The 21,399-nt window shown below is 45.8% G+C and overlaps 1 protein-coding gene across 4 annotated transcripts in view; it reads left to right on the top strand.

The window, feature by feature from the left end:
* The window catches only part of LOC146829464 (phosphatidylinositol-binding clathrin assembly protein-like), a 704,267-nt gene that overhangs the window by 279,496 nt on the left and 403,372 nt on the right, over window positions 1-21,399 (top strand). For 2 of the 4 annotated variants that reach the window (XM_085608147.1, XM_085608149.1), the window contains exon 11: window positions 7,963-8,099. In XM_085608147.1, coding sequence (XP_085464273.1) covers window positions 7,963-8,099 — 137 coding nt within the window. The remainder of the gene's footprint in view (window positions 1-7,962; window positions 8,100-21,399) is intronic. The other 2 variants (XM_085608148.1, XM_085608150.1) reach the window with 1 other exon arrangement.

Here is a 21,399-nt window from a genome sequence, read left to right on the forward strand (position 1 = left end):
GCCTACTTCCACATTCCCATTCACCCTACTCACAGGAAATACCTTTGGTTTGTGGTAGACGGCTAGCATTACCAGTTCAAGGTCCTCCCGTTCGGAGTCACCACGGCACCCATAGTCTTCACAAAATGTCTGGCAGTGGTAGCAGCCCACTTACGAAGACAACAGATTCACGTCTTCCCATATTTAGACGACTGACTCCTAAAAGCAAAGTCACATATCCAGTGTGTAAATCACACACACGCCACAATACAACTAATTCACGACTTGTGGTTTACCATAAACCTCCCAAAGTCTCAACTCCAACCATCCCACATCCAACAATATCTGGGGGCAACAATAGATACCTCAAAAAGCCTTGCATAGCCCAGTCCAGCCAGGATAGCAAGCATGCAAGCTCTTGTAGCAAGATTCCAACCGCAACACTCACTTCCAGCTTGAGTGTTCATGCAACTCATAGGGATGATGGCCTCTTGCATATTCATAGTACCTCATGCAAGACTCCAGATGCGCCCTTTACAGGAATGCTTAGCACGTCAGTGGAACCAAGCTCCAGGTTAGCTGACAGATCTGGTGTTGGTGGACGGCCGCACACATCACTCTCTGCAGTGGTGGAACACCCAAAACCTTTCCAAAGGGCGACCGTTCATAGAGCCGGTTCCACAGATCGTGCTAACAGCAGACACATCGCTCACCGTATGGGGAGCTCATCTACTTCATCACACCATACAGGGCACATGGACACCTCAGCAAAGGTTACTCCACATCAGTCATTTGGAGTTACTAGCAATCTTTCTGGCATTAAAATCATTCCAGAAACAGATATCGAGCAAAGCGGTCGTAGTCCGCACGGACAATATGACAGCAATATACTATTTACAAAAACGGGGGGGGGGCGCACTCTCTCCAGCTCTCCCAACTAGCACAGAGCATATGGAGATGGGCCATTCCTCAGAACATTTTCCTATTAGCACAACATCTCCCAGGAACTCAAAATCACATGGCAGATCTGTTAAGTCGACAGACTCCACAGATTCACGAGTGGGAACTTCACCCACAAGTTCTCCAACCGTTCTTTCAAATGAGGGGGCAGCCAGAGATGGATCTCTTCGCCACACATTACAACACAAAATGCGCAAGCTTCGCCGCCAGATATCCACACCCATTGTCCAAAGGCAATGCGATATGGATGAATTGGTCAGGCAGATTTGCGTATGCTTTTCCGCCTTTCCCACTCATTCCATTAGTGGTATGCAAGCTGCAACAACAGTCGCTCACACTGATCCTAGTTGTTCCAACGTGGGCCAGACAACCCTGGTACACAACATTGCTTGAACTATCAGTAGTCCCACACCAAAAACTACGCCTCTACCCACAACTCTTAACACAGAACCGTGGAGAGATCAGACACCCAGATACAGCACAGCTCAACCTAGCGATCTGGCTCCTGAAGTCCTAGAGTTTGGTTACCTCCATCTTCCCCCTGATTGCATGAACGTTATCAAAGAGGCTAGACGCCCCACCACTAGAGCCTGCTATGCAGTCAAGTGGAAAAGATTTGTTATATACTGTAACGATAACAACAACAACCCTCTAGATGCCTCCACTCAGCACATCATATGTTATCTTCTGCATCTTCAGAGATGTAATCTAGCATACACATCAATTAGATTATACCTCGCTGCCATTGCAGCTTACTTACAAAATAGACAACACCTATCACTGTTCAGGGTGCGCGCCATTAAGGTATTTATGGAAGGCCTCAAAAGAATAATTCCCCCCAGGGTATCTCCTTCCCCAGTGTGGAACCTAAACATCGTCCTCGCAAGATTAATGGTCCCTCCATTCGAAACTCTGCACAAATGCGAACTACAATTCCTCACATGGAAAGTCTCTTTCCTTGTGGCCATTACATCTCTTAGGAGAGTCAGTGAGCTACAGGCACTAACCTTTTAAGAAACAGTTTTAGAACTCCATCATAACAAAGTGGTTCTTAGAACAAATCCCAAATTCCTTCCTGAAGTTATATCTCCCTTCCATCTGAACCAGTCTGTTGAGTTGCCAGTGTTTTTTGCGCAAACACAGATAGCAGAAAGGGCTCTTCATTCACTGGACGTAAAGAGAGCACTCCTTTACTATATAGACAGAACAAAACCTTTTTGTAAAACAAAACAACTTTTTGTATCCTTCTCACTGCCACATAAAGGCAATCCCATATCAAAATCTGGCATTGCAAGGAGGATTGTCAAATGTATACAAAATTGCTACCACAAGGCAAAACGCACGCTATCTATTCCCCCTAAAGCCCACTCTACCCGATAGATAGGGGCTTCAATGGCATTTTTGGGGAACATTCCCTTAGATGACATCTGCAAAGCAGCTACATGGTCTACACTGCACTCATTCACAAAACACTATTGTGTAGATGTGCATGCAAAACAACAAGCTAGTGTGGGCTAAGCTGCACTTAAAACACTATTTCAAACTACTGCAACAGACACTGGTGGTCGCCGCTAAAGAGTACTGCTATGCAATCTATAAAGGTAGCCGGGGAGGTGGGTGACCGTGTGTGATCTACAGCTCATATGCCTCGAACAGAAAATGCTACTTACCAGTATGCATCTGTTCTTGGCATGTAGAGCTGTAGATCCACACACGCCCACCCACCTCCCCGGCTACCTTTATCTGTTCCAGTATTATCTTATTTAGATACAACATACATGGACATCTCTTTCTGTTTCTTACAAAACTCCATCATTTCCCTTCTTGGCGAAAAAACAATCTGATGATGAAGTCGATGCCCATGCGCACTATTGTCCAAAGGAGGAGCCACCTATCCCGTGACTTCCAAAGACTTTTCAGGACAACAGCAAAGTGCAAACATCCGGGCCCAACACCAGATGGCGATCTATGCATAAGTGTGTGGATCTACAGCTCTACATGCCAAGAACAGATGCCTACTGGTAAGTCCACACTTTATTGCTAGCTGCTTGGTATTCCTACTCACACTGTTGTTGCAACCCAAGGATGGCAGGGTGACGTCCATTTCGCCCCTTAACACCAGACGTCCCTGCGCCCTACTCCAATACATGGGGTACCTGATTCTGTTTCAAGCACCAAGGTTTGTTGGAGCAGGGAGTAAATAGCTTGTTGTTGAAAGCCTTCCATCAGTGGTAGGCTGGTTTAGGTGTTCACTGACAATACCACCTCTATGTGGTACTGCAACAAACAGGGCGGAGTGGGGTCCTGGATGCTGTGCCAGGGGATTTACGCCTCTGGATGTATCTAGAACGTCAGCACATCTTCCTGGCCATGCAGAACCTGATGAGCTCATTAAACGCCAGGGCGGATGAACTCAGTTGTTATTGCCTTGCGGATGACGAATGGTGCCTCCATCCAGAAGTGGGTCAAGGTCTCTTCCACAACGAGAGAACCTTGGTAAGATCTTTTTGCCACCGTCGAGAAAGTGCAATGTCAGCACTTGCGCACGCTGGAGATTACAAGGCGGCTCTTGCTCAGGGACTCATTTCTTGGCCCGGATTAGGTCAAGTACCTTTTTCATATGTAATAGTTTCTCTTTGGCCTCGTTTTCTCCATCTTCTGCCATAGAAATTTGCTGCTCAAGTTTCCCGACTCTTTCATCATGACTGGCTACCATTTCCCTTAGGTTGTAACGCAGGCGTAACAAGGGCAGCAGGAGTGACCGGGCAATTCGTTGATGAAAATGTTGTGGGTCCAAGGACAATCAACGTTCTGTAAGCTCGATTTCGTGGATGAGAGCCGACTCGGCACTTATCAAAAGGGCGTCCAATGTCCCCACTACCCCTTGCCCATTTCCAGATTTGGGTCTATTCATCCTGTGTAGCCTTATCCCTACGATATCAATATAAGCAATATAAAAGGAGTCAGAGTCAGTACCACAATGAGATATCACAGTACCTTCTGGAGGGATAATAAGACCAGATATTAATAACCTGGCCCAGCCCAGCCTCTGTCGGTCTATGACGGGTGCAGACGGACCCGCCCTTAGCCCGGGCACGCCCGTGCGCTGCGGGAGGTGGCGGTGCTTTTTATCGCGCCTCTGGGCGCGTGTGCAGCATCGTGGGCACGTGGCTGCTGGGAATTGTAGTTATGCCGTTTCCCTCACGGCGTGTGTTGATGAAGGCTGGCTGTTCCCCTCATGGCGTTTGTTGGTACATGCTGGCCGTTTCCCTCATGGCAGGAAGGTTGGAGCAATCTGACCCTTGAGCGTCGATGTGTCAATTTTGTTATCTATGACCATAAGGGACTATTTAAGGTCTTTAAATATGGCCCGAATATCCGGTTCCTGGGAGGCTCCGTTGCCAGCCGCACAGTCAGTGAGCATCTCCTCTGAGGGAGTTTCAGAGCCCCGCTGCAGCCTGCAGGGAAACCTGGATTGCTAAGTTTCAGTTTTCCCCTTAACAGGGGAAGCCGCCCGTCCTTCACCAGACCAATGCACGATTAGGGGGTCTCAGCACTGTCTCTCCCCACTGTCTCTCCCCATGGCAGCCCAGCACTTTAATTCCGGGGGGGGCTCACAGAGGAGTATCCACCAGTGCCGCGCAGCAGTCAGCCGCTCAGCTCCAGTCCCCTCTATGAGACTAAATACGGACCCCAGAAAGGAGGCGTCCCCAAGCAAAGCTGGCCTCCAGCAGTGGTCCACCTCTCCCTGCAGGTCGGTATATCCAGCATTGCCTCCACATGGAACCACAAGAAAGAAGGCCCAACACTCACACCTCTCCAGGCCCATGCCCAGCACTATAATCAGCCAGGAGCAGGTCTCAAACTCCTCCCTTACTACACTCGAGGGGGTTCTCAGTGACCAAGGCCTACTTCAAGGGAAGCAGGAATAATAAAGTGCAGACTTTCTGTGCAAACCTTTGCCAATAAGTGCGTCTGTTTTACTTTTTCATATACTAAGTATAATGCTGTTTTCCTGACAAAAGGTCTAAGGAAATTGAGGGGCTTACTGCTTTAATGTATACTACAATCCCCAACCTAGTAATGTAGGTCTACTAAAATGTTTAAGATACTGACCCGACCACAAAATACACAGGTGCTGTGTGCCTACTACTTCCAGGGAGAGCCATTGATCTAATCTCAAATATTCACAAGTCAAAAAGTAAGATACTGCATTTCTCCAACTCCTTAGCAGATAAGTTCAAGAATCTTGCATGTCAGTTGCACAGAAGTCCCCTAGAGATAGCAGAGGCCTTTTGACAACATATTTGTATTCTTTCCTGACTTAATTACCGACAGAGATTCACAGTTAATACCCCAATTTTGGAAGGCCTTTTTATCAGCATTTTAGTATAATACCAAGTCTCTCCACCATTCACCAACCCAAGATAGATGGACAAACGGTACATATGAATCAGAACTTGGAAAATATATGTGCAAATGTATCCTAGCAAGAAGAATGCATGAAAAATGTATTGCTAGCTGAATTTTGCCACAATACAAACATTTTACCTTTCTTTGCTTTACATGGCATCCACCCTCAAACATTCCTCCAGAGATTTCTAGTTTTACATCCAGAGAGACAAAATATTGCAAATAATTTTGAATAACCTAGCGCTTAATCTCTTGACAACTAAGAAAGGGTATGAGCACTTCGCAGACTGGAAAAGACTAAAAGCTCCCCCGAATTTCATCAACCCTTTTAAAGTTCTGAAAGTCTGTTTATTCAGCAGTATGTTTATTCTAGCTTTTCTACTGAGTCTCTTATCACCAGAAGTCCGCATTTAACATATTCTTGCTACCTCTCATCGAACATTAACCTTTTTGTGAGCTTGTATATGTGTATTTTAAGATTAATGTTCAGTTCTAATCATTGTACAACAACTGATGACTTGGCAACATAACTGGTTTTAGAAATGCAAATGTAAAGCGCTCTGATACCTTACTCAGGGTCATGTTTGTGCTATATAAAACACAAATAAATAAATAAACTAACTTAAAGGCTCCTCCTGAACCTCTGATCCTCAAAAAACTCATACATTATATATGGTTATTTAAACCTCCTTAAAGGAATGCATGTACATTCTATAAAAAGCCAACTAACCACCCACAAAACCTTCATACTCTTTCAGATGGAAATGATTCTGCATCTGTTCTATGCAGAACATTTGTCAAGAAGAGACACTGTAACAGTATCTTTTTCATTTGACCTGGTCAGTCTTGCAATTCATTTCATTGAAGGTGCTTTTAGCAGAGATTACTGCCTATGGAAAATATACTTCCGGAGCCATTCTTTTAAGATCTCGCTGGCTAAAAGTCCCTTGATGTATTATGAAAGCTCTTCCCCTTGGTAAGGACCCTCCTCTGTGGGAATAGTATATTGTTGTCTCATGGGTTCCCTGTTCAGGCCAATTCTCCAAGCTTCCCTACTTTCATAGAAATCTGCTTTGTGTGTAGCTACAATATCTACACGCAGGACTAGTGAAAACAAGCATTGTGCTCCTTTGGACTCTGCATAGGAACCAAACAGTCATGAGGTCCCATCAATAGTTTCTCTCTAATTTTATTTCACATTTCTACATAAACCGAACTATAAGTTTGCTGACTTTCTTTCAGAATCCTACTTTCCAGCTGGGAGATCTCTTCATATAGTATATTTTAGGAGAGTGTTTAGATTTTATATAGAAAAAAACAAAAGGTATAAGGTAAACTTAACAGTCAGTTGTGAACTGTGGTCCCTTACTCATAGGTCTAGCAACTTTCAAGCACTCTTCATTTGGATAAACTCTTGTTTCCTATTATGCTATGGAAATTTAACCAAAACATAAGTTAGTAAATCAAAAGCCTAATCTACCAAGAGTAAAGTGGCTACTGGTGCTTTATTGAGAAATGCTCTCTTTGCAGAGATTTGTAAATCGGCCACCCCTGCAGGACAGTACTGTCATGATTCAGATGATAGGAACGATGTCTAAACAAATAAGGCAAGGCCTCCTTGAGATACTGCTGTCTGTAGTTCATATTTTTATTTTTGTTTTCCTCTTCAGTGCTTATGATGATAATTTGAGATCCCCTGAATTAATGGTTCTGTAACCTATAAATCCCAGTTCCCCTTCAGGGACATCTCCATTGAAATCATAAGCAACCAACCCTCCATCCCAGTGGAAACAGTGAAGAATTTTCGTGTTACTGTCCATTAGTATCCTTTGTCTCAGTTGTAAATAGCGCAACTGACTCTGAGTACATGATGGGATTTTGAAGGGCTAGGAGCCCTTAAAAAGACAGTGTCAGTTTTTCAGCCTTGCCTGGCTGCAGTCTGTGACTAAATTTTTCTTGTTTTTCCCCTTCATTTCCATTAAAAAAGGTTTGTGAAAGAGGTTTTCTTCTAGGCATAAAGTCTAGCGTACCTAAGTATCGGTGTTTGAAACCCCCCATGTCCTATCTCTACTGCAAAGCGCTTTGGCAGCTGAGTTAAATGTTTTTGGGTTGAAATGTGTTGCACCTATATTTGTTGTGTACAACCAGTACTTAGAAGATATTAAACTAGTATACGTGGTTTCTGTTAGGGTACTCCGACAGACAATTACTGGTGAAATACAACATTAAAATGGAATGTCAGCGATTCACATTCAAAGGTTATACACTAGAGAGCAATACAAATCAGAGTTTTCTTCCTTGTTTGCTATCGTGTAAGTAAAGAGGGTACTTGCCTTTTCTAAATGAAATACTTGGTACTAAAGTGGGTATTTCTAATAGCTTGATGGTTAGTTTTAATGTTATTTTATCTAAAATAAAAAAACATTTCTTTCATGGAACTTGTGTGCATCTTCAAATAGGGCCTCTTAAAGTACAACTAGAGTAAGAGTAAGCACATTATTTATTCTAATATTGCATTATTGGTCCCTAATTACGTATGTTTAAAGGTTCATATAGAAGCAATACTGATTTGAAACTTTTTGGGAGACCTAATTTACAACTTTGTTTCAGGAGCAGCGTTTAAGAGAAATTTCCGTAGTATCAAATTCGACTTCTACGTCGGAATCTCCAAGCACTTTATCTGGGAAAAGTATAAATACCACCTCTGCTGTCGATCTTTTCTCAGCGCCAGCACCTACAACTAATAGGTATGAAAAAGTTTCTATATATGATTGTCACTCAGAATTCTAGTGTAGTACAAGATTGAATGTTAAGATTTATACTAGAGTGTAAGGATTTCTGTTAGTGATTACAAATTGAGTTTTTATCTGATGTTCACTGAGTACTTGTGTGTTGGGATTTCATGATTAGCTAAGGGAGACAGCGGAAGTTTCATGTGAGTTTTAGAAATCATTAGGGATATGATTTTCCCCCCATGGATGTTGCAGGAAATAATAATTTATTTATTTTTGGAGTTTGTAAAGCGCGACAGCTGCCCCAGCTAAGATGTGTCCCGGCGCTGAACCGTAGAAGAATGGCCACGCACGGAAAGGCACAGGAAGGCCTACAGAGAAGGGAAAAGAAAAGTTTTAATGGCTTTCCTGAATTGGAGGTAGTTAGTGAGTCCTCGAATATGGGCCGGCAAGGAGTTCCAGAGGATGGCAGCTCTGTTCCGAAAGGAACGACCTCCTGCACGAACCCTTCTCACGCGGGGGATCCCTACCAGGCATTGTCCCATAGATCGGAGCGATCGCGTGGGAGTGTAGGATAAGAGAAGGTCGGTCAATATTTGCGGGGATGCAAATTTCAGGATTTTGAAGGCTATACACAGTGCCTTAAACTCGATTCGCCTGGCCATAGGAAACTAGTGGAATCGGTGAATGGCACTTGTCACTGAGCAGGTTCTGTGCAGACCGAGGAGGGATCTAGCGGCCGCATTCTGGACTCTCTGTAGCCTTTGTATTTCTGACTTGTTGACTCCCAGATACAATGAGCTGGCATAGTTGAGTCTAGACCTAATCAGAGCCTGGATAATGATCTGCCTCGTCGGGGCATCAAGGAAGCCCAGGATGGGTTTGAGTCCGCAACAGACCAAAGCAGGTTCCCGCCACCTTTTTGGTTTGAGTCTGAAAGTTGAGTGAAGTATCCATCCAGACCCCTAGGTTCTTCACTGCAGGCTTAGGGACGGGGCAGTGCCTAGACTCTTTGGCTACCAGAGCTCGTTCCAATGGTCATGGTTCCCTCCCACCAACAACACCTCCGACTTGTTGGCATTCAGTTGGAGACAGTTGGTGGTCATCCACTCGGCGACTGCCACGAGGTCGCCCTGAAATGTCATGGCGTCCCGCTCGGGGTTGCTCGAGAGAGCCACCACCAACTGTGTGTCGTCAGCATAAGAGACCATGGTCAGCACTCTGCTCTTGGCTCTTCCGGCCAGAGGTTGAACATAGAGATTGAAAAGCAGAGGGCTCAGGGACGAGCCTTGTGGAACCCCTTGACCTATAGGGAAAGTACTAGAGGCAAAAGGGGAGGCTAGCACCTGAAACGTCCTGACCGCGAAGAAGGATGCCAACCACTTAGGTGCTGAGCCAGTAACTCCAGCCTCCGCCAGACGACTTAGCAGAATGGCGTGAGACACCGTGTCAAACGCGGCACTAAGATCCAAAAGGATCAGTGCCCACGTTTGCCTCGCATCTAAGACTTTCCAGAGATGTTCAGTCACGGCCAAGAGCGCTGACTCAGTGCTGTGGCGGGGCGGAAACCATTTTGAGGGGTCGAGCCTGTGGTTTGCTGTAAGATGTTCTGTGAGAAGAGAATTAATGTAGGCCTCCGTAATCTTCGCAGTCCAAAGTAGCAAGGAGATAGGCCGGAAGCTGTCTGGTTTTTTGGGGTCTAAGGAAGGTTTTTTGAGCAGCGGTATTACCCTGGCCTGTTTCCCAGGCATGGGCACGACCGCTGCGCCCAGGGACCCATTAACCACCTGCTCCAATGAGTGTATGATAGTGGGAAGAATTTTTCAGAATTGATCGGGCTTCAGGGGGTCAGCAGGAGAGCCCGGCTTGACTTTGGAACAAAGTGTAAGTAGAGCATCTTGAGTGATTGGGGGAAAAGCATCAAGGATCCCATTGGTATAATTGCAGGATGTCTCCCGGGGGCCTGTCTGGACCATGGGGAAGCTTTTGTAAATGTCTTCTACCTTCCTCACAAAGAAGGCTGCCAGCTCATCGCACGGATGGTCAGAGGTAATCAGCGAGCCTGCAACGTCTTTCTGGGTTTTAAGATCTGAGACTATCGAAATAATGAGAGGTGGTGGTTCACCTGGGGAACTAGTGAGAAGAACTGGTTATGTTTGGCTACAAATAAGTAAGTGCATATGATGAGCAGGTGGAGGAAGAGATCCGCTGATTGACTGTTGAAGGCTGCTGACTGCTTCAGCAGTGCAAGAAAGCAGGCTCCCTCTTTGTAAATTATTACAAAAAGACTATGGTTAACATCTTAGATAGTTTGGTATTGTGAGAACGTATGTCATTATCGGCGCAGTATTACTTTAACACATCTTATCTCTATCATTAAAATGCCCTTGTAGGAAAGTGGCCTTTTTAGGTTGAGCCTAGCGCAGCGCGCATGCGCTGATCTAGGAGATTATCTATAGAAATTGATCAGCTTTTTCCACACACTCGTGCATGTGGCGGCATCCACCTTGCGGGAGCAAGCAGCGGCGCGCGCAGGGGCCATCTGTTTTTTTTTCCTAATGTACTTTCACTTTCGTACTTTTTCGATCAGCGGCGTGTTCAGGGGCCATCTGTGTTTTTTTTTCCTAATGTGCTTTTAACTTTAATACAGCAGGAAGCTCGCCTTCTGGGTCACGCTCCCCTTTTAATTAGCAACTTTCTCTCTGCCTTCTGCCTACATTTATCTTTCTCAGCTCACTTGCTCTCTCTCCTCCCCCACCCTCCTCTGCGCCTCATCCCGCTCACTTCTTTACAACTTTTATTTACCATCTTCTATTGTTTCACTCACCTACTATCTCACGCTCTCCTTTTGCCTCTCTATTTAATCTGACTAGCTTTTGATTTTTCAGCTCACTTGCTCTCTCTCCCACCCCACAACCTCATCTACGTTTCATTCAGTTCCTCATATTTCATTCCATTCGCACATCTCTACGTCTCCCTCGCATTGTCTCTCCTCCTCTTACTAAATCGCCCCTCAAGCGCGCAACACCCAGGGTGCTACAATATCTTCATCCCCCCCAACCCATTCCTGTGAAACAGCCCGGCGACACACAGCTTCCAAGGGACAAACGGAGCCGCACAACAGTAGTTCACAAGTCTTTACCACACCATTTACTTGCTAACAAAGCTTTGCCACATTCGCAAGTAAAAAAAAAACAGCTTTGTATGTTCTACATCCAAATGTTTGGGCTCGCTCTAAAAACAATTGCGTAATATACGCCCTTGGCATAATATATACATAGCAAACACAAGGAGATGATGGATGGAGCGCTGAAACTTTTCAAACACTCAGCCCCAGTCACAGATCTGGGTTGAATACATACTCATTCTTTAGCTCACTTCGCCTCCTCAGTTCAGACCCAGCTATATGCAAATCAGTCTTGACCTTGTGCCTCATGGGAACCGGAAACAAGCATCCTGGGACCGGTTTCTGGGTAACACCCATCATCAGCCATTTTTGGCCCTGGGGACCCCATTTCTGTGGGCCTGGTCCCTTTTTCATTTGAAAAAAAGGGAGGGGATCCGCGCGGCTCCCCTCCGGACTGATATCGGCCCTCGGGCACCCCAACCACGGAGCCTGGCCACTTCGTTGGGGAACGCAGGGGAGCACGAAGGCCTTGCCAGCTCCCCGCCTCCTGTTGGAGCCGGCATTGTTTTGAGACCCAACAGCTCCCTGGATCCCAAAGCAATGTTTGTTTCCCTGCTTGCTTCACTGCGAGCAGGGAAACAGACAATGCTCTGCTCTCAGCAAGCAAGAGCATTTTTGCTCTCGCTTGCTGAAAGCATTGCAGGTTTGATATGGCATGGCAGGAGTGGTGCTCCCACCATGACATGACATAAACTGCATTGTCCTGGGGGTGGGCACACCTGGACATTACTGGAGCCGGCCCTGGGGGTGGCGGTCCCCAAGGCCATATAGGGCTCCACGAGGGGTGCCCTGCCGGCACCCTTGTTTGTTACGTAAGGAGGTGGTTGCCAGGAGTCCGCAACGGACCCCTTCATTACTGTTTTTGTGCCCCGGGGAGGTGGCGGTTCCCCGGGCTGCCTCCCTGGGATTGTTTAAAAAAAAAAAAAAAAAATGTATTTAATGTATGTGCCCAGGGGAGGTGGCAGTTGCCGTGGCAGTGAGGGGGCCGAGTGCCCCCCCCCCTGCATTTTTTATTCAACAGTTTTCAGTGGAGATAGCGGTCCCCGGGGCAACGGAGAAGGCCAGAGGGCCTCCCTGGATTATTTTGATATTACATTTGTACGACAGGGAGGTGGCTGTCCACAGGGCAGCCGCGATGCTCCCCACATATTTTAATGATCCTGTCCCTGGGGCTTTAAATAGCCCTAGAAGGGGGATCCCCTGCAAACCCCTCCAACATTTGCACAATGCGCCCATGGACATGACCCACCCGGGGGTTATTCCAAATTAAGAGCGGGAGTCTATGCTTGCTTTTTAAAAACATTTTACTGCGGATCCACCTGGGTGTCCTTGTCTAAAATTAAAAAATTGGGGTGGGTCAGGGTGTTCCTACTGTGCCCCCTTTGCTTTTTATTCTATTTTTTTTCTGGGACTCTGCTTCAAGCCGTGTCCCAAGATGGCTGTCAACACTTCTTGGTTTAAGTGCTCACAGCCAGTCAGATTTTAGTAGGATCCACGAGTCCACTGCAAGGTCTTGCGTCCCCAGATATCTATATTTCCCACAATCACAAAAAGCACGATTTCTGGACCAACCTCTATCTTTGTGCCAAATTTGGTGTCATTCCTTTTAGCAGTTCCCCATAGACTTAACATGGAGAAAACACGTTTTGGGAACCCTCTTTAGTCACGGCACCTGCTTGACGGATCACCCTGAAACGTTCAAGACAGCAGCTGAACCACAAAGGTGAAGGTTTGTGAACATTTCATAGAGATTCGTCAAGCGGCGCCAAAGTTATTGGCAAAACAAAAATGCTTTTTCTATGGAAACTATGGTCCTAACGACTGCCAGTAGGTAATATATAATAGTATGTATATATTATATGTATTTATATGCTTATATACGTATGTGTTTGTGTGTGTATATATATGAATGTGTGTGTTGTGAGAGGATCAGATCATGCCTCACTATAGTGTTTAAATGACTCAATAGGAAGCAACTGAAATGCAATTCCGAGAAATCGGAAATTGTCTTTTTTGCCTCTGTCTGTGGAGGACTGGAGACAATGGTGGCCTGAGTAGATGTCTCTGTCTCGCTCAGCTCAATCCATGGTAAAGAATCTCGGCATCTATATTGACAGCGCTCTCTCAATGAGACCTCAAGTTCAGTCCGTAGTGGGCATCTGCTATAGCATGCTACGTATGTTGAGAACGTTTCTACATCTTCTCTCACTTGACACCAGGAAAACCGTGGTCCAGGCTCTGGTTACTTCCAGACTGGACTACGCAAACATTCTGTACCTGGTCCTTCCAGGTTATCTCCTCCAGCGCTTCCAAGTACTTCAAAATGCCGCAGTCAGACTGGTCCTAAGGCTCAAGCCCAAGGCTCGCATGCCCCCTCACCTTAAGGCATTACACTGGCTCCCTATGAGTAAAAGGATCAGGTTTAAGGCCCTGGTATTGTTCATTAAGGCCCTTCATGGTAGTGGTGCCGGCTACATCAGGGCTAGAGTCAGCCACTACTTGCCTTTCAGATCCCTAAGGTCATCCTCCATGGGCCTGGCCTGTATCATCAGAGAATACGCCTAGTCCGGGCTGGGGGCAGATCTTTCGTGCTCCTGGGAGCTCAAGCATGGAACTGACTCCCGGCCTCTCGGGGATCTACGGCTTACTCGCGGTTTGTAAGACATTTCTTAAAACTTTGTCCATCCAGTGCTAGGTATGGTTGTAATGTCTGTTAGTTAGAGACTATAAGCGCTGGGACGCTTGTTGAATAGCCGTGCGCTCTACAAATATGCTTCATTCATACATATATATATTTTATGCATCTATTTATATAGGTGTATATATTGGAAGTCATTCCATGCTAACTTAACAGAGCGTACGTTCTCTCGTAAGGGATTTCCATGTATAGTCATCAGCACTTGAATAGTCCCACCCGCGTGTGGGACCCCGAGTACTTCTTTTAAATATATCTTCTTAAGTGGATATTGTTCGCATTTCTTCAGGAAGGCCTGTAACGATACTTAAGAGTTAGAGAGACAAATAATGCAGCCGAGGTACATAGACTACACTGGCCAAAGTCGTCATCATGAAGTGAAAAAGGTGCCAGTACTATTTTTTTTATAAGAATTTGAAATGTTTAATACACAGTTAAAATCTCCTTCACGAAATCCTTGTTCATGATAGAGATGAATAAGAGTAGGAAAGAGTAGCCCCATAGGCTGCCATTATATGGCTCAAAAACAGAGGATGTGCCTTTAGAAATCCCTAGACCACCAGTATCCAATCATGCACAGCTCGTGGCAGTTACTACAGCTCTTTTTTTCCGGCTCCTGCTGACAGGACCCTGGAGCATTGAGAATGACCAATTTTTGGTTCTTCTCTTCAAAATTCACTTCTGAATTTCCCTAACTACTTCATATGACGTCTTTGGCCTTTTCTTACCTTTTTCTGTCTTTTCCTGACCGGAATTATTACAGTTTTCACTTAAAAAAGGCCATTTCTTATTGATAAGTGTCCAGACTGTGGTAGAAAGAAAGCCAAGACTGATCCCCACAGAGTATGTATATTCTGTTTGCTAGAAAGTGCTGTCCCTGACTCTTGTCAGATTTGTAAGACAGTCTCAAGGTGCACTTTTCGTGACAGAGGGAAAATTAGCCTTCAGGGCTCTCTCATCAGCCTCTGGTGGGCTTCACGGAAGAAAAAGGGCTGAAAAACGCTGCCGGTCCTTGTCGTTAAACTATGACATTGAGAGAATTTACTGCGCCTACCTGTTCACAGGCAACCCAAGGCTCAACGTCAAAGACACGTCACTGATGTACGTCCAGGCGGAGAATACCGATGCCGTTTACAATGCTGACAGCGCATGCACCCCATTCGGCGTCAAGCAGCCAGTTGCAAACGGTGACACCTCGCAGGTCATCGTTGAGGTTTTTATCGGCGTCTATGCATCACCGCCGATCGAACCCGAGACACCATCAATGTCGATCGATGCCGAGACAGCATCCATGTCGATCGATGTCGAGACACCCAGCCTGGTTAAAATAATGAGAGGCGATTATCTGGCTGTTATGTGTCAAAAAAGCGCTCTACTCCTAAATGGTGGACATGTTTCTCGCCTATTAGTCAAGAATGATATGTGGCGATTCCTCAGGACCAAATGAAAAGAAAAACTATCTACACCTAATGGTGAGGTGAAAAACTACCTACCACGTAGTGTACCTACGGAAACGGTACCCGTCGGTATAGAGACCAACCTAATGTTTGTAAGATAACGCGCCTAATCAGTTACAGCGGGATACTAGACACATGTAGTGTTGTGTCTACTCCAATTAGAAGGCCCGTGGTAGACCTACCCCGCACTGCTGCAACCGGGATGCCTCTTACTTCTCTTAAGCATGAGTCGCAACAGCGCATCCTCAACCTTCAATTTTCGGGGACGACTCTTTGGCACTCCCGTCGATGAAGATATGGCCAGAATGAAGGCAGAAAGGGAGACACTAAAAGCTGTCGGTTTGGAAATAGCTAGGGAACATGGTGAGTCTTTCAGGCCTTTCCAACGCCGTTTCCTCACAGAGGGTTCAAACCCCTCATTGGTAATCAGGGTCGCTAGGCAGGTACACAACAGTACCAACGATCCTATCAGATGTATCAAAAGAGGCAGGCACAACCCACTCGATCGAAACCCTCTTCTGTTACTCACTCCGTAAGGGGAAGCATCCAACATTGCCTGGCAGAGTGGCAAAACATCACACAAGACAACTGGGCGCTGAATATTGTTTAATGGATATTCTCTCAAATTCTTCAGGCCTCCACTGTCCATACCTCCAAAACCATTCAGGTACCAACTACAACACTTGCAATTGGAAGCCAACATTCTAATACATAAACAGGCGGTCGAACCTGTACCTCCTCTCCAATGAGGCACAAAGTTGTATTCAAGATTCTTTCTTGTCAAAAAAAAGAAAGACATGAACGAGTTCAGACTCATTCTTGACCTCAAAACAGCCAACAGGTGGGTTCGGTGAGAAACGTTCCGGATGCTGGCATTACACCAAATTTACCCCCTAGTTGCATCAAGGGGATTGGCTCTGTGCCATCGACCTCCAAGACGCATACTTTCACATACCAATTGGCAGAAAGCATTGCAAGTTCTTAGTGAGGCACAACCACTGTCAGTACTGAGTGCTTCCATTTGGCCTGAAATCAGCACCCAGAACTTTCTCCAAATGCATGACGGTGGTTGCATCTACGGAAACACCAAGTGTTCGTTTACCCATATCTAGACGATTGGCTGATCAAGGCATCAAAGACTGAGGAAGCTCAGATTCACTTCAATTGAGCTTGCGATCTCCTACTACGACTGGGCCTTCATGTCTACTATATAAAGTCAACCTCTGTCCCAGTGCAATTCCTGCACTATCTGGGGGTCTCCATCGATACCCTCCGGGAAAGCATGTGTCGTTCAGAACAGAGACGCTTATCGATCCTTCAGAAGGCTCAGACTCTCATGACAGTCTCTTATCACACTGTGAGGAAAGTCTCCTCTCTCCTTGTTTCAATGACTTCCTGCATTTTCCTCACTCCAAATAATACCTCCACATGAGACCCCTACAGGAGTACCTCGAAGACCAGTGGGACCAACAGACGGGCAATTGGATACGATTGTCTTAGCATGCCCAACGGTCCCACAAATGGTGGTGCTATCCAACCAACTTCCTACAAGGGATTCCTTTTCACAGAGAGATACCACTTGAAACCATAGTCATGGATGCCTCGCTCCTAGAATGGGGATCCCACATGGACCACCTTGAAATCCCGGGCATGTGGTTGCAGAGGGAGTCCACATACCACATGAGTTCTCCTGGAGCTATGGGCGGTAAATCAGGTGCGGAAAGCCTTTCAGCCATCATTCAGCTCACCCTCCCTAGTTGTTCTGACGGGAAATACAACAACTACTCATAGCTCCAGAGTGGCCACGTCAATGGTGGTTCACGGACCTCCTTCACCGGTCCATTCATCCACATCTGAGGCTCCATGCAGGACAGATCTACTAACGAAATTCAGAAGCCTGATGGCGCACCCCAACCACTCCTCTTTGAGTTTCGCACCATGGCTCCTGAGTTAGTACAGTATGGCTCCTGAGTTAGTACAGTATGGACACCTAAACCGGTCACAAGACTGCATGAGGATCCTCAGGGAAGCACAGCAGACTGCCACATGTTCCGCTTATGCCCTCAAAAGGAAGAGATTCTGCATATGGTGTTCATCAAAGAGCGAGTACTCTACCTCTTGCCAGGAAGATATCATCCTTCCATTTTTGCTCCATGTCACGCAGTCTGGCTTACAGTTTACTTTCATAAAAGTTCACCTGGCAGCTCTTACTGCCTACAGGATAGGTCTTTCACAAACTTCCTTTTTTAGAATCCCTGTCATCCGAGATTTCCTGGAAGGTTTGAAGAATGTTTTTCCACCCATTAGACGCCCTTCTCCTCTATTGGAGCTTAATGTGGTTCTTTCTCGCCTAATGCAGGAACCCTTTGAACCCTTACATAAGGCTTCTCTTCAGCACCTGTAAGGAAAATTACCTTTCCTTGTAGCTATTACATCCGCCTACAGGGTTAGTAAAATCCAAGCACTCTGCTCTCATGAGCCATACACCGTATTTCATGTGTCCAAAGTAGTCATGAGGACTCATCTGAAATTCCTCCCTAAGGTGGTTTCGGATTTCCATGTTAACCAAACAATCTCTTTGCCTACATTGTTTCAGCATCCGTGTACTCCAGCAGAAAGATCTCTCCATTCCCTGGATGTCAGATGGGTTCTCAAATTCTATCTTGACAAAACAAATGAGATATACAAATCGGACAAATTATTTATCAATTATGGCTTCCTCTGTTCAGGCTTAGCTACCTCTAAGCAATCAATTTCCAGATGGATTTTCATGTACCTTACTCTGTTATTAAAAGGCTAACAAAACTATTTTTACTAGACCTAAAGTATGTTCTACCATGGGAAAAGCAGCCACTACAGCTATGCTCCGCGATACTACCATTCCAGAGATTTGCAAAGCAGCAACCTGGAAGTCAGTTAATACATTCACTAAACGCTACTGTAGAACACTGAAGCTAGGGCAGATACTCAAGTAGGGCAGGCTTCCCTGAGGAATCTATTTGCTTAATCTTTCTCCAATGATCCTGTGTCTTATCCACCGCAGTCTGTGGAGATAGGCTTGCTAATCTATCAAAGTGCTTATGACTATACATGGAAATCCCCTGCGAGAGAAGGAACAGTTTCTTACCTGTAACTCCAGTTGTCTCGTAGGACTATTTCCATGATGAGTCATAAGCAATCTCTCCCTCCTCAACGGTGGAATAGACAGTGGTGTTAAGATAATCTCCATACATCTCCTTCAAAAATAACTGAAGTAACTGCCACCAGCTGTGCATGATGGGATACTGATGGTCTAGGGATTCTTAAAGGCACAGCCTTTCTTTTTGAGCTTTATAATGGCAACCTATGGGGCTACTCTTATTCATCTCTATCAGGAAAAGGGATTTTATGAAGGAGAATTTTTCTGTGTGTTAAACATTTCAAATTCTTCTAAAAAATAGTGTACTGGCACCTTTTTCACTTCATGATGAAGACTTTGGCCAGTGTAGCCTATGAACTGCATTCTCCCCTTTTGTATCTTTAATAGATTCCCATACTTGAATCTTCCCCGTGGTCATGATAGGAGTCCCACGGTAACAGTAAAATAGTATAAAACTTCAACATTCAAATGCCCATATGAATTCACTAGCTTTTAGCAACCTATTACCATTGTTATAAAACATCCAAACTCTAGCCAATCAGAGCGCAGACTATAGTCTCCTTCCCCTGCAGGACCATCATACCTCAGATTTCTTACTGCACACAGTGTCTTAGGGAGTCTCCCTGAGCTCTGCTCAGTCAGTGTTTCTACTGTTACCCTTTTAAACTCCAGGTAGCTGTTCATCTCTACACATCCTATTTCTTCAGAGGTGCTGGTCAGGAGTGTGAGTACCTCTTTTCTCCATAATGTCAGTCTAAAAAGGGTTTAGGCCCTGTAAGAATTGTGGAAAGTCCAGACTTTATTCTGAAGACCCACATAAGGAGTGTCTTTACTGTCTATATCCAGAACACAAGCCCAGATAATGCAAGTACTATCGTACGTTCTCTCCAAAAACTCTCAAGGACCGTGAGGGTAGGCTGCTTCTCTGGCTGCAAAGAAAAAAGCAGTAAAAGACTCTGACACGGAGGAGAAGACTCATACCTCCTATAGGAAGAGAAAGGACAAAGGGTCTTCCTCACTGCATAAGGACACTAAAAAGTCCAGATCGCAGAGTAAGGAGAGGATTGAGGAGAAATGATTGAAGAAAGACCAGCCTGGTTCCTCTTCTTCTCACCAGAGGTCGGGTTCTGCGCCTCCGTCAACGCCTCTTACTCCTTCCAGAGATTCTTAAGCTGACAGAAAACGCTTGGCAACGAAATCTCCGTCTACGAGCTCCTGCTCCACTTCAGTGAGCGCTTCATTGACTGTTTCATCAGCAACGCCGACTGTCAAGACGGCGGCCGCGTCGACGACGGCAGTGGTGGTGTCACCGTTGTCGGCCTAGGTAGGCCATCTCCATCAGAAAAAGTTTCACTGTCGATGGTTCAGCAAGTTCGTTCACCGTTGACGACTCTTTAACCGCCGCAGTCTGTTGTGCCGTCGATGTCTTGGTGGACAGTCAGAGACAATACGTCTCAAGGTCTCTCTTTCCTCACAAGCATTCCTGTCAAGAATCAGGAAGTCCTCAATCCTGATTCGCACAGACATCACCACCACCATGTTCTATCTGCTGAAGCAAGGTGGGACAAGATCCCAGGCCCTCAACCCTGGCTCAGCAGATCTGGGAATGGCTCATAGTCCACGTAATAGCGATACAGGTTCAACATGTGCCAGGTGTCCAAAACGATTGGATCGATTCCCTCAGCAGAGACACGAAGCAGTGTCACGAGTGGGAGCTAAACGACGAACAGCTGCAAAGGGTTTTTAGCTGTTGGTGGTTTCCAACCCTAGATCTGTTTGCTACGTCACTCAACAAAAAAAGCAGATTCTACGCCAGCAGATTTCCTCAGCCAGGCTCTCTAAGAAATGCTTTCCACTTCTCTTGGCAAGTAACATTTGCCTACGCATTCCCTTAATTTCCTCTCATTCCAAAGGCGCTGCAAAAGATCAAACGAGAGCCTTGCCGTGTAATTCTAATCGCCCCGGCGTGGGCGCGACAATACTGGTTCACAGAGCTGTATCGCCTAACTGGGTTTTCTCCAGTTCTGTTTCAACCAAAAGGAAATCTTCTGTCCATGAACTAGGTTCAAGTGGTTCATCCTCAAATTCGTTCGCTACACTTGTCAGCGTGGCTCCTCATCACACAGAATTCGGACAACTGATGATTTCTGAGGAATGTCAACAAAAACCACAGAAAGCCCGAGCTCCTTCTACGATCAAATGCTACTCGGCCAAGTGGAAAAGATTCTGCATTTGGTGTGCCGCACACACTTGCGATCCTCATCGCCGCCTGAGGAGGTTTTATCCTATCTCTTATCTCTCGCCAAGTCTGGTCTGGCACGTGCATCCATAAAAGTGCATTTAGATGCAGACATCGTTCTGGTTGTTTGTCTTTGTGGTCTAACAGATTATTAAAAGAGTTAATGAAAGGACTTTTCAGGGTGTACCCTCCAGTAAGACCTTCTCCAGTGCTATGGTAATTAAATACTGTTCTGTCGCAGCTTATGAAATTACCGTTTGAGCCAATTCACGAGTGCGACTTGAAGTACCTCTCCTGGAAAGTGGGCTTCCTGTTGGCCATAACTTCTGTTGTGCGCATTAGTGAAATTCAGGCCTTCACTACAACGGAACCTTGCCTACAGTTCTTTCCAAGTAAAGTGATTTTCCCCTCCTTCTTTTCAGCTCCAACTTCACCAGCTGAGAGGGCAATCCATTCTCTGGACATTAAACAATGTTTAAAGTTCTACTTGCAAAGGAGTAAGCCTTTCCGAAAATCTACTATTACTCATTGCCTTCTCAGCCCCTAGGAAGGGTCAGGCTTTGACGCAGGCGTCTATCGCTCGTGGGTCTCATCGACT

The sequence above is a fragment of the Triturus cristatus genome, chromosome 5_2 (assembly GCF_964204655.1).
Source record: "Triturus cristatus chromosome 5_2, aTriCri1.1, whole genome shotgun sequence".
NCBI classification, from domain to species: domain Eukaryota; kingdom Metazoa; phylum Chordata; class Amphibia; order Caudata; family Salamandridae; genus Triturus; species Triturus cristatus.